The 14,464-nt window shown below is 37.2% G+C and overlaps 1 protein-coding gene across 4 annotated transcripts in view; it reads right to left on the bottom strand.

Moving 5' to 3' along the window:
* The window catches only part of CTNNA2 (catenin alpha 2), a 463,437-nt gene that overhangs the window by 54,906 nt on the left and 394,067 nt on the right, over positions 1–14,464 (bottom strand). For all 4 annotated transcript variants that reach the window (XM_039550337.1, XM_039550338.1, XM_019287148.2 and 1 more), the window contains 3 exons: positions 7,521–7,613; positions 7,102–7,258; positions 3,940–4,140 (listed from right to left, as the gene is read on the bottom strand). In XM_039550337.1, the coding sequence (XP_039406271.1) occupies positions 3,940–4,140; positions 7,102–7,258; positions 7,521–7,613 (451 nt within the window). The remainder of the gene's footprint in view (positions 1–3,939; positions 4,141–7,101; positions 7,259–7,520; positions 7,614–14,464) is intronic.

A 14,464-nucleotide genomic window follows, 5' to 3' on the forward strand; every position in this document is an offset into this window, starting at 1 on the left:
TTTCTGGTGTGAATCAGACAATTTCAAATTTCCAGTGTCCTTCACAGGAGTAACCCAAGCAGTATGGTACTTGCTGTTCCAGGATGGTTTCCAGGCAGCCCAGTGCAAACTGAAGCAAAAAAAAAAAAAAAAAAAAGGTTGGGAAGTTTTCACAGCCTTTCCCAGGCAGTTCTGGTCCGACTTGTTCTGCTCTTTTCACTTTCATTTCCCACTCACTTCCTTTTACCACAGCCCTGCAAAGTCTACTCCATTTTTCCCAGCTTAAATCCAATCCTCTTGACCTTTAAAGAATGTCACAGCTTTTTTTTTTTCTTTTTCCCTCCTTCTGGAACCTCAAAAATCTTGAAAAACAGCATCTGGACTCATTGCCTGTTCCTGGATTTCTTTCTAGGGACAATTCTTTTTACTTGTTCAGAAACATGGGTTTCTTGCCTTCAGCTTTTAGAGCTTCTGAGATAATTGCTGAGCACACTTCAGTGTCCTCCTCGGTGAAGGCAACGGGAGAGTCTCAGCTGGCCTTGGTCACTCTGGGTACTGAGCAGGATGAGAGATCTCAATATTCAAACAGAAATTCTGCTCTGTTTCCTCTTACTCCTTTCCTTTCTTTTTGCCTTTATCCTTGTTTTTAACTTTTTATTTCTTCTCTTTTCCTTTCCACCCTTCTCTCCTTTTATTTTTTTCGTCATGGACAACTTGCAACAGGATAATTTCACAGCTTTCCACAAATCTGAATACCAATGCAGCATTTAAGAGAGAGCCCTGAAAAAAACCATCAACCAACCAACCAAAACAAAACAAAAAAAACACAAGGAAACAAATAAAAAACACCTCAAAAACAATCAATCAACCAAAAAAATTGAACCTTGAAGCTCTAGTTTACTCCTGCACAAGTAACATCCACTAAAATCTATGAGTTTAGTGTTTGCTCCCAGTGAGCCCTATGGACTCTGGTTTTATAGGTTTCATCTTGGATTTATAAGAAAATCAGCAAGTGAGAGCTGAGTTTTTGTTATGGTTTTTAAAGGAAAATGGAAGTACTCAATTTTAAAAGGACATCAACCAGTCTGTCACTCTTAATACTGCTGCCAGAGATAAGAACCCAGCCTCTACCAAATACTTGGCTTTAAAGGCAGTTTGTGAGACAAGCACAGGCAACAAAGCACTGAAACACTAAAAAAACCACCCCATATATTCCAAAGGCTGCAAATTAAAATGACAAACAAATAAAACTTGGAGGTGAGACTGGTTATTAAAGCAGTGTTTGTAGTTTCCATTCCTCAGAAACTATCAACGTCATTTTCATGAGAGATTAATTTTTTCTCCCCTAAAAAAACCATTAGCAAGGTGTTTGTCTTTCCAAAACACTGTATCCATATTTCTCCACTGTGGATCCAACCTAATACTGATAGAACACAGTGAAATCTCTGGAAGAAGAGGCTTAACAGAGGCTTTCCTTTTCTGAGCTGACAGTTAAAAGTAAATAATAATTATAAGAGGAAGGTAAAGTGCTTATTTCCCTTCCATTATCATTTAGCTACATTTTTTCCAGCTTCCAAAAGCACTTCATCTAAAATTAAATTAAGGTCAATTAAAAAAACAACAAAAAAGAAGGAATAAATATGAAAACAGTGAGATGTTCATGACTGTGCTTCTCACAGAGATTTGATGTGCACATCTGTGGGTGGAACCTGAATCCAAATAAATCACTGGCATCATTCCTGAGTGTTTGGTAAAATCTGGGCAGGAACTCATAGTGATTGAGGAGTGGTGATGAATCGAAAAAATATAAAAATAAATGTATGCATTCATACATTCCAGATCATGGAATCACTGAGGTTGGAAAACACCTCTCAGACCATCGAACCCAACCATTCCCCCAGCACCACCGTGTTCACCACTAAACCCTGTCCCCAAGTGCCACATCCACAGCGTTTTTGAACACTTCCAAGGATGGTGATTCCACAACAGCACAGGGGGGGTCTAAATTCCATTTTAACCACTTTATTCTAAGGCGATGAAATGAGTCAGTAAATTCTACTTTTTTTATTCCTAGAGAAATAATAATCAATGCCTTTGTAAATGGCCTGAAAAGCTGCAGATAGAGATTGTACTCTAATATTAATTATCCACATTCACAACTGGCAGAAATTGTTTAAGCTTCATCAGCTTCATTGAATTTGGGCCCATTCTGTCTCCTGAACTACTGCTACACAATCTGTACATGATACAAAGTTCTTAATATTGTAAACATAATATTTTTTTTTTTTTAATACTCACAAGTTTATTTACACTTTATAAAAGAAAAAAATAAGTAATAATTTTGACTTGGAGGAACAGGGACTTGTTCTTACCTATTGAATCCCAGCATTAACACATTGATGTTGTCAAGATGCACTCAGTCCAGAGTTTATAGCACTTAGTTATAATTCGAATTGTATCAAAAAGTGAATTAAATATGGAATATAAGTATTTTCTGTGTGTATTACTGATCTATAGAACAGCACTTTATAGTTGCCTGTTGAAAAATTTTTAATAAAAAAAGTTATAGAATGTTGGGTCACAAATTTTAGCTCAATAAAAAGCCTGAGCATACATTTTGTTTTGTTTAATAAAGAAATCTTAATGGTAGAAAGAATTCTTCATAGTCCCTTCTTGACCAAAAGATGACTTTAACACAAGAGTGCAGCAAAATATGTTTATCATGTAAACTGAAGAGATTATTTTCCTTCTGTGGATTCATAAAACCAGCTCATAAACTTTTAAAAAGAAGCTAAATTTACAGTACTTATTCCACTGATCTCGTGTTGGGTAGGAAAAAATAGACTGACATTAAGCTGGGGGCTACAATACCACAAGTAATATTTAATCATCCCAAAATCAGGCTTTTTTAGCTCATTTTGTTGATTCCTGTTCTCTAAGCAAATACAGAGACTGCAGATCTACAATAGTTTTTGCTTTTCCATCTCACGGGGCAATTTCTGGGCTGTCTGAAAGTCAAATTGGATGTGTCCTGAACTGGTGCAATTTTCCTTTGTTCCTTCTAAAATAATCCTCATGGTTTTAAACCCCAGATGAACAAGTGCAATCAGGCAGGGGAGGATCAGCTCAGACGCTTCCAGACACCCACAATTCGTGCATCTTTATCCTACCAGGGGCACCTGATCAGTGCGTGGAGACCCAGTCTGTGAAGTCAACGAAATTCAGAGCATGATTCACCCAAACCCACCCAAACCCACTGCTTTTAGATGAGAGCACTTGGTAGCACTGCCTGCACTGAATTATTGAGAGCACTGATATAAAGGGCTTTAAAATGACCAGCACAGACCTAATCACCTACACTGAGATGAATCCAATCCCAGCTCTGTCAAGGCAAAAACAGATTGAAAAAAAAAGAATATTTCTTCCCAGTCTACCAATCTAGAAGACTTTTCTACTTTTATATACTCTACATATTTCATACAATCTAGCAGACTTTTTTATTTTTTTCAGTCAGGTGGTACATTTTCAGTTGCTTATATGTATTTTTCAATGAAAAGTTGTTTTGTTTAGCAACACTTCAGTCATCAACGAGTACATTCACCTGCACAGACTAAAGAGTAATGTTTGCAATGATTTCCTGGAGACACATAATACACAATCAATCGACTCAGAAGAAAAGGCTGTGTATTATTTATTCAAATCATAGAAGCTTTGATGTAGTGGCCTAGTCTGGATGTGTTACTGAATCTCTTCTCTTATATGGCTCCTGTCAGTATGACTTCTGCAACAGCATTGAGTAGAGAATAAAAATCACACTCATGGCCATGAATTTATTTGTTTATATCTTGTTTTCAAGTACAGATTTCCCTCTGAGTTACGGATCTCAGAGAATTAACTGAAAGTTTTGAATGACTAAATAAGAGCATTTCAAAAATTCTTTCAGCATTTCAACAAACTTACCAGTTTCAGAGAGCAGTTTGGTAGCTTCCAGCACCTTCTCAGTGTAAACCCCAGTCTCATAGTTTTCCATCTCTGCATTGATGATGTGAATGACTCTGGCAGCACGGCCCCGGATGGCACCTGCGGTTCTGTCCAGCGTATCCACATCCCCCTCTTGCAGAGCAATCACACACTTATTCACATCTTCCAGGATGTGGTTTTCTGGGATGGAGGGGAAAATACAGCTCATTTAATTTGTTCTTCCTCATAGCAAAGCTTACTGATTTGGGCAAATGTCAGTATGTTAAAAAATTGATATATATATATCTTTATCCAGGCTGCAAAACAGATGCCCTTCTGTGATACTGTCACATAATAGTAAAAATCAGTGTGATATTTATCTTTACTAGGGACTGGGTTACATCATCCTTCCTCTGCTGTGAGACCCAACCTGAATTTCCTTGAAAACCAGTCACATTAATATCTCAAACATCACACTGAATTTTATCATAATGAAATTGTAATTAAAATTAATGCAAAGGGGAAAGCAGTCAAATATTTTGTAGATTCTCTAATAAACAGTTGGGCAATTTTCTGAAGGTGAATTTACACTCTCCCATAAATGTTTATTATGTTCGGCTCATTTTTTGCCTCAGTAAGTCAGAAAAGAACATAAATCATATTGAAAAGACAACAGCAGTGGCCTTTGTAGATAGCACAGAACCTGGGCATGAGCAGTTCATCTCCCTCACTCCATCTATGCCAGAGATAAGCTGGGAATTTCTAATAACACACACTAAAATTATATGTGACTGTGCATATTCTGAAGCCAGAGTTGACAACAGTGACTCTGCTCAGAGGAGGTGATATGAAGCACTTTTATCGGATTCTTGGGAGCTGCATTGTTATTTCTGTGCCTCTGAATCAGGCCGTCTGCTCTCATGTGCTGCAGTATCATAATTTATGCAGTATTCTCACATACAAATTATGTGAAAGCATGAAGAAGATTTTGACTAGGTCAGGTATTATTTCCCATCAGTCAGTAGAGTCAAAAATAACTTTAGTAAAACCACAACTGAACTTCATATCTGACTAAACTCAATCTGAGAAACTCAGTAACTCTAAACAGCAACTTGATTTTCTGCTAGAGACGTATCTAAACTGAAATTGAAATGTTATTTGTAGTAGTAGTAAAAGAGAATTAATCAGTTCACCAACTGTTTTTTGTTAATTATCCTTTGCCACTAAAAAGAATGACTCACTAATCTTCACCGTTACAAATTCCAAGGTTGGATCATTTGAGGGTTTCAGAAATGTTTTACATGATGCGAATTTTACTCTGCAACAACTTTGGATGGAAACTGAGAGTCCCCTGAGCTGTGAATCTGAGTAACTTGCAGAGCAAAATTCTTTGTTTAAAACGCTCCCTACTCAGAATGAAAAAGCAGTGCTTTGTTAAAATTTTTCTTCACTGTTTCCACTTCACCAATTGCTTTTACCATGGCACAAAAATTTTGCCCAACAAGAAGTGATGTGTGGATTTGGACAGCGCATTTGGAATATAACTTACTATAAAATAACTTATTAAAATTATGGTCAGCTTTCTTTTGGTAGCCACCATGTTACTAAAACATAACATCAAATGTGAGAGTCAATATGAAGAGGAGGAGGTGTCATTTCAGGAGGTACGTTTAACCAGATAGTGGCATTTTGAATGCTTCACTGCTTTAACATCCAAAAATAAAAACACCCTGTGTAAGCTGAGGCTTCCAAACTTATAGCAAGAGCAACAGGCTTTCTGTTTCCTCATGTTTAACAGAGATGTCTATGCAAAGAATTAGGAAAAAAACACACTCTAAACTTAACAGAAATAATACTTCTCAGCCACCTTGGAAAGTTTGGATCTAAGTCAAAACCCTGTTAGAAAGAATTAAGATTTGAGAAAAAGAAACGAAAAACCCCATCATCCATTCAAATTACTTCTTGTTTATGGATACAAGCACTTGGAGTAAGCAGAGTCCTCAAAAAAACAAGAAAATGGACATTTGAGCCAGATTTCCAACACCGGATCGTGGACTGGGTCTGAAGTTTACAGCCTCATCACCCCTTTCACTTAGAACTAGTTCTGCCAGAAAGTGTTTGTCAGCTTCAAATCTCAAATAAAAATCAATGTTCTCCCATATTCTGAAGTACCCTTTTATTCACAGAGCTCATTTTCATTTTCTTGCCATGGCTTGCAGGGAACACTCGCTGGGTTGTTGAACAGAGGAGCGTAAGTAACTAAACCAAACCATTTCCCTGTTAATAAGAGTAGCAGGATACAACCAAACAAGATAAAAAGGGCAAAAAAAGAAAATTAAGGAGTTTTTTTAAAGGATAAATATACTTTTCTTCCAATATTTTTTTCTCACAAACTTCTATTAGAAAATTTAGGAAACATCAAGGAAAATAATGTAGAATGAAACATAGTATTTCAGCCAGACTACCTCATGAAGTCTGGCCCTTCTGAGCAATTCGAGTGAGCAAAGCCCTCTTGGCACTCTCTATGTCCTTACCCACAAAGTGAAATTCACCCTTCTAAGTGAAGTAGCAATGTGAGTTTTCTGCAGCAGAAATTAACCCAAGCCATGCACTACCTTGCAATTACAGCATTCACTGGGTATGACCATATTATAACAATACACTCTGCCACAAGCTGAAGCACTTTACCAGGAGGATGGAGAAAAGACTGCGGCCCAGGGTCAGTGTCCTTCTCTTCTCCACCCCTTCTTTACCCTCCCAACCCAAACCACCCCACGATTCTGTAAAGTTAACTTTTCCTCATCTTGCCCACAACTGCACAAGGATTCTAACAATTTCTACAAATACTCTCAGCCTGTCACAGGTCTTGAACGCATTTTTAAAAAGTGACCAAAACCCTACTTTGTGCCTGAGTTGAAACAAAGAGTCTCTAGGAACAGAAGCACAAACAGGATGCTATTTTCTGGGAGGTGAAAAGCCAACTGTTGCTACCAGGGATTAATTGACATGGCATGGCTGCTCCTACTGAGTACAGAAGATCAGCATTCCGATAGAAATGGACTAATAGGTTGATAATGCTTTAGTAATTACAGCTTTTGTCCACCCTGGCCCAATACTTTAATTTAGGTGGATATTTTTAGAAAAGTCCCTTGATCCCAGTACCTGAAACAGAGAGGAAATCATCCACTGAAGTGATGTCATCGACAGCCTCAGTGAGAACTCGCACCTGTTTCTCCCACTGGTCCTTAAACACATCCATGTTGTCCTGGGCTACTTTGCTCTGGGGTCTGGCAGCCAACGTGAGTGCAGCATTAATTACCTGTTAGTCAAACCCATTTGTTAGAAGAAGAGTGGCAATTTTTTTTTTGCAAGGGAAAGAGCAAATAGGTTTTATGGACTGTGTTAAAAATACAGCATTACAACGCATTTGATATCAAGGGTCTTAAGACATGGGTGCGTTTTTCACAGTTTGTGGAAATCAGGCAACAATCTCATGACACAGACAAGGCTGTGCTCCTCTTCTGATGCTTTTAAGTGCTAAAAGAGTTCTCAAGTACTTTTTAGCAGGAATCTTAACTCACCTGTGGGCACAGACTATCAATCTGTGTGGCTGCCATACGGACCAACTTCACACCTTCTTCATTATTGGAGATAGAGCAGGCCAGATTTGCAACCTGCAATGAAATCATGAAATCATCAGGATGAGAATCAAGTTCTAGGCAAGTGAGCCATTTGATACCTTTCTCTGCTCTCACTGAGCTTTGCCTGGAATAAAAGAATTTTATACCATAGGAATAATACATCTTCTGCACTGGTGAACAGAAACCCACGTAGATGACTTCCTTACTAGCAAACGGAACTACCCATCTTCTTTACCTTTCTCTCAGAATCTTCCTTCACTGTCAAGTGTTTCATGGTCTCCTCTATAGCTTGGAAATTATCTGCTGAGCAGTCATAGCGGGAACGCAGAACAGCCTCACATTTATCTGTACATTTCCTTTTCTCAGTTTCTTTTTCCTCTTATGAACCATGTTCATTATTAACACAAGTGATCAGGCTCATCCACACACTCTGAGCTTTGCAAAATGAAGGATTTTTGACGTTCTTAGATGTGGAATCATACTTTTCAACCCATAAGAAAAACCGATACCTTCACTGATACAAGGAAGTTACATATCCCTCAAATATCTTCATTGTTTCTGATGGTTTTATGTTAAAATCTTGTTAAAATAATTTTAATTTCATTTGGACTTTTTTCTTTTTATGCGTTTGTCTGCCCCACAGTAAAATATCCATTAGCAACAGTAAAGTAACCTAGTGATGTGAAATATCCCTGTTGAAAGCCTTGTTCTGTAACACAGGACTGAAGATCTTGTTCAAAGCTCTATAAATCTACATTTACTTGCCCTGGCACAGCTTTGGGAACCTCATAAGACTGAAGGCTACTTGGATAAGATAAAGACTTGGAGAGACATCTGAATGAGATCTAGAAATCAGACTGTGTCTCCAGACAAAGCAGAGCTGCATCTCTGTGGCTTGGATTCAAGTGGAGGAGCACAAAGATCACAGAGCTCTTCCAAAAAAAAATCCATTCCCAAAAGCTTTGTGCCAACTCCATGAGTCTGCCATGGGTTTTTCAAACAGCAATTCATGTCCCAGTGCACACTGTGATATTTAAATCACAAAGGTACATTTTGGGATGGGGAAATACAGGATGGTTTTTTAATCATCCAAAATTATGGCTCTTTATTCTAATCTTTATTAAAATAAACTTATAAAATTTTAAATATGCTTCCTTCATATTATTCACTGTGCCTGAAGGCATAGCTATCAGTTGGAAATGATTCATGAATTAGTTCAAATGCCCCCACCTTTCCAGTTTTCCTCCAGTCTCCCCTTGTGGTATTAATCTGTTCTCATCTGCAGTGCACATCCCTGCCTTAGCCCTGATCCATCTGTTCTGCATAGAGCCTATTTCACTTCCAGTTCTGTGCAGCGTGGCTTGCATTTATCATAGTGCCAAAGCCCAGGCAAGAAAAGAACCCAAGGCTTCAAAGAGTCTTGCAGGTATTTCCTAGTCAAGATTTTATCATAATGTTGTGATTTTTATTTTCATTTCATGATGAGACAAATGAGTTGGTCTGTTTGTTAACAGCTTCAGAGCCCTCATGTCAAAAACATTCTCCTGAGCTGACATCTTCCAATTAATTTACCATTTTCTCTAGTCAATTCTTTGCACACATCAAACAAACCACTTTCATCTTCACCAGAAAAAACAGCTAAGCAGGATAATATTTAGAATGCATTAACATGAATGTAAATTACAGACTTAAAAACTAGTAAATGATATTAAGTTTAGCAAGTGCCACCTTCCTGTATTAGAACTAAGTGGCTTTTCAGACTGCCCTTACATTTTGTGATGAACATGATAAGAATTTGTCCTAAGACTTCAGATGTAACATTTACTTTTTTTGCAGATAGAAATATGTGACTGAAGGGGGCGGGGTGTCATGAAATGACCATCAAACTATAAAGCAGGTCTTTGAGTTCCTCTGGAAGGGAACTTTGCAGATATAATCAGCAAAAGTAAAACTTATTTCTTCTTTGTGTTTGTTAATTACTCTTTAAATAGAATCTGATGAGACAATATTTGGATGTTGCAAAGTGCCCTGTTTTTCCAAGAAGGATACAGGCACAACCAGAGAAATATTTTTTTCCCCTTTTTTTTTTGTAAAATAGAGTTCAGTACATCATTTTGGGAGTTAGCATTAACACAGGAGTACAAATATAACGTACTGCTACATTACATATATAGCAAAGAGCATTGCAGTTATCTGTTTTAAAGAAATAATGATACACATCATGTATAATCCAAAGTTTAATAGTTTCTGTGGTATATTTTAAGCCTTGCATAAATCATCAGCAGTCAGGCAGCAATACCATTCCACAATCCAGCAGGGAGTGTGCCAGCCTGCACCACAGCAAGATCTGATTAAATCAAATAAACATAGAGATAAGCAAATTCCACAACGGCAGATGCAGTCTGGATAAAATTGAATTTTGCACTACAAATCTATGACTTCACCCAAAAGTTAATTTTTAAAACATGGCAAGAAATAGTCTTTACTTGCTTAAGACTGCTTTTCAGTGCATAATCATGGATCTGTGAAACAAAGAAGTTTTAGGTGCACTCAATCACCAGATACCACACGATTTAATTACTTTGATTGACTTTGTTATCAAATGCACAGTCAAGTCACTACCAATTAATATTCTTGGCACAGCAAGGTCCACATGCATGCTTTTACTTGATAGAAGCCACAAGGTAATTCCCCCTGCTTTAGCTTATTATAAATTCAGCAACTTCAGATATTTTTCCTACCTAAAACTATGAACAAAAAAACTTAAGACACAATTGCACCCCACTTAGCTGAGACATTTGGAGTAGATGCCAAACTGATCCCTTTGGACAATGTATAAAAAAGGGAGTCCCTTCCAGGGGCTATTTCAGGTGCCTGGTTGACTCATCCTCCGGATGTGTTTGGTTTATTATTTAAACTTAGACTACAGCTGGCCCTGGTGATTGTTGAAAAATGTATTACTGAAATAAAAGATGTTTTACTGGTGCATTATAACTTGTTTTGCATGGGCATATTTAATACAACATGTTTTGTGAAGAACACAGCCACTTTTGAGGTTGGGAATTACTTAAACGTGCCACTCCTGGGTTGGATGGAGCAGAGAGCTTGGAAAGGAAAATAAAAAGGCTGTGTATTAGTGTATTAGCTGCCAATTTATCAGAACTTTGATTTGAAGCCTTTACCTTTGCACTTCAAATGCTCTGTCTCCACCAAAGCATTGAAGGGGAGGTTTCATGAGAGGCTGTGGAAGCAACCAGGTAATTCATTCATTTTTCTTTTTTTTTTTTCTGTTTACTAAGCTCCTTGAGCACACTGAACTCACTGAGTGCCTAAGGAGAACTTAAGATTTTATTGAGATCAATGTGAACTGTCTGAAGAGTATTTATATCAATGAACACATTTTAAACACCAAAATCAATGAACTGTGAATCATTCTCAAAAATGCGTGGAGAACTTAATACCAGTGAAACTGCTGTGTAGATGAACATTATTGTCCAGAATGTCAGGCCCTCTAACCTACTCTTATACCATCAAAACAATTGCTGAACACCTTAAACCTGTCCTGGTAGAGCATGGAGAGGTAATAAGCAAGAAAATAAACATCCAGCTCTAGCAATGCGGTATTTTTCTGTAATCACCAAATCCACTGAGCCAATCCTTGAACTGGGGATGTGAAAAAGCAGGAACCAACTCCTCCATATTAATTTCTACCAGTGGCACTGATAGCCCAAGATGCAGTTCTGCACCTTGCCAGGTATCTGTCCTTAACCATGCAAGGAGTTCCATTAGTTTCAATTTTTTAAAATACATACAGGACCAGTTCCTATAAAATTTATCTGCACGTGTTTCATTGTATTTCAACCTCAGTTTCCTGCTGGATAGCAGATTGGGGTGGGGAATGACTTTGTTTCTAATGCAAAATTTTATTACTCTTTGTGGTAACTGTTCCCTTAGGAGAGAAAAACTTTATTTCTGCCACAAAATTGCACTCCAAACTACAGAAGTAATCAAGGATCTTACATATCAACTTACCTCATTTTTACAATGATTAAAATCAGGTGTAGTTACCTGTCATTGTGGTTTTAAATGAGACTATTTCCATTTTTGACTTGAGCCCTTTGTACTATTAAAGGTAACTACGACTATCAAGATGTATTGTGCTCTTTTGACTACCAGAATCCATTGTCTTCTGGTTCAAAATTAAATTCAAAGATTTAACATGGCCATTTGGAATTCAACGAAAGTGAAAAGGCCCAAAAGAAAAATCTATTGCTTAGAGCAAAAATGTAAAAAAAGGGAGCAGTATAAGCTACAGCAAAAGAGCAATAGCAACACAAAAGCTGCAAAATATTCTGTTTTTTAACATTTTCCTTTTATTCCTTTTTCCCACCATAAATTGCTTAGAAGAAATGATACCGAAAAAGCTCTGTTCAGCTTCCCCAACCATTTAACCATGCCAAGGCAGAGAATGCAATCTATTTCTATCTTAGTTTCTTAGTTTTCCATAGCTTTTGTAAATCTGTGATTTCTTTTTAAATTGTTTTTATTCATATTTTTCTATTTCTCTATTTTTTTTTCACTGTAATTAATTGCTTAATTAAGTATGAGGAGGAAAAAAATTGCAACAAGTTGTTCTTTATTTAGGAAATTGCAGAGTAACTTACACAAACCCAAGACACTGGTAAAATTATGTGTCTACACCACACCTTTGAGAAGCTGAAACTTTCTGAGTGATTCAGCTTGAGTTGAAGGTGGTTTAAGTCAGAGACTTCTGTAGCACTCACAGGGGACTAAAGCCAAGCAAATAATCATCATGTTCAGCTGATGAGACCTAACTTGCTGAACTGTGGTACCTTAACTATTTGAAATTATTTATCCATTCACTTAGTAATTTATCCAGATATTGTTTCAATCTCTGAATCCTTCAAAATTGTGACATATATTAATGTTGGTACTGCTGTAGGCAGCCCAGTGATATTCATGGAGCCACAAATAAGAGAATTTTTTCTAAGGGAGAGCAGAGTTGAAGCCAAGTTACCCAAGATCTTCAACTTATTTATCCTCGCTGTACTCACTCAAGCATTCTATTAGGAGCAAAACTCTATTTATCACTAGACAGGATGTTTTTGCACATACACAAACAAGTGCCAAAAATCAAAATGTCACTGAGAGCACACATTGCAGCAGATTCCTGTTCCTCATCATGCACTGAAGTGCCAGCTTGTACTGCCATGAAAATATTAGACTGTGGCCTCTCCCTCAGAGCCTACTCCATATGGCCTGGGGGAACCTCATAATGGATAATATGGCCAATTTTCTCTCATTTATATCAATCATTTATATCTCTAAATAAGAGATGAATTTTTAAGTTGTTCACCTGTACATACATTTCACATCATTAAAAAATCTAACTGCATGAAAAGCGGTAAAAAAAGGCATTTCTTTTATAAATTAATAATGAGCTGATTTACCGAGTTTGATGTTTGCTTTGAAAATTTCTAGCACCAACCCTGAACATATTTAAGATGAGCTGCTCAGACATTTCCAATATGTATCTAAGGAGATTGGTACCAGCAGGGTGTTAGAAAGCTACAGAGCATTTTAAGCACAACAGTTGAATGTTTTATTTCATGTCTTATATGCTGCCCACTGAACCCATGAAAAATTCTTTTCAGTCTCAAAAGGTCAACAGCATTTTCTCTCATACTTACTACAGGAATGAGGCTTTTCCACTCGCTCCAACTCCCTTCAGACTTCCTCTGTATCAGATTTACTCAGAAGAGCTTTAAAAGATTTCTGCTTTTGGTAATGTTCCAAGTACCTCGACTTCAATAAATTCAGCGGGTCTTCATCTCAGATTTTTGAAGGAAACCTAAGAGTGTTGGAAGCCTCATGTGTACAGAAAGCTCAACTCTAAATGAAAAGAACCTAATTTTAGACAATTTCAATGAAGTGTTAAGTCAATCTGAACCTCCTCCATTTTCCAAGATCATTCTGATGCATGCCATAATTATGGCCTATAGGATGGAATAAAAGGGAGATTAAAAATGAAGCACCTTGAAAAATCCTTCTACTTAACTATTTTCATAACTGAAAAGAAGCCAACATTGGCTCATGTTCAATTATAGAGCTGCCAGTAAAGACCAGAAGAAAAAGGTATCGTAATATGTTTGATCCTTTGCTTTTAGTACCAGAAAATAGTAATGATTTCATATATAAATAAAAAAAAAATAGTAGAAGTAAATACCATCTCTTCTTTTCTTTCCTTTCCTTTTATATATGGAACATGATCAAAAAACTCTGTCTTCCTGAAACAGGTCAAAGTTTTATGCTACACTGATGAGCCTCAACTGTGATAAATGTGCCTGATTGCAAGCACAAGAAACCCCCTACTGTGCCTAAAGACCTTTTAGAAGAAGAGCAGGACAATCTCTGAATTTAGACCAACTTTCCAGGTTATTGTGATTTCTCAGCAGGATCATCCCAAGAATTCTCTATGGAAAACAGAAGAAAGCAAATTGATTAAAGAAAGAGCAGGTTATTGTCTCGGAGCAATTTCTCCAATTTACACCTCAGAAAAATAATTCTGGAAATTACTTCAGTTTCAGTTTTACTTTTTTTCTTTTTCAGTTTTTTTCAGGGGTTTCAGATTACTTTCATTTGTAAAATTATTCAAGAAATGCTGTTGGACACTTGGAGTGGAGCACTGCCCAGAACTATCAACTGCATTCTCAGCTGGAACTAATGGGCCTGACAGCAACTGCCCCAGCTCTGACCTGAAGATCCAAACTCACAATTAAAAATCCAGGCCCACATCTGTCAGGGGTTCTCTGTTCCACTGGATCTCTAAATAGCTTGAAATTCAAGGACTTTAAAAAAGTGGG

Source organism: Corvus cornix, chromosome 4 (genome assembly GCF_000738735.6).
Source record: "Corvus cornix cornix isolate S_Up_H32 chromosome 4, ASM73873v5, whole genome shotgun sequence".
Taxonomy (NCBI): domain Eukaryota; kingdom Metazoa; phylum Chordata; class Aves; order Passeriformes; family Corvidae; genus Corvus; species Corvus cornix.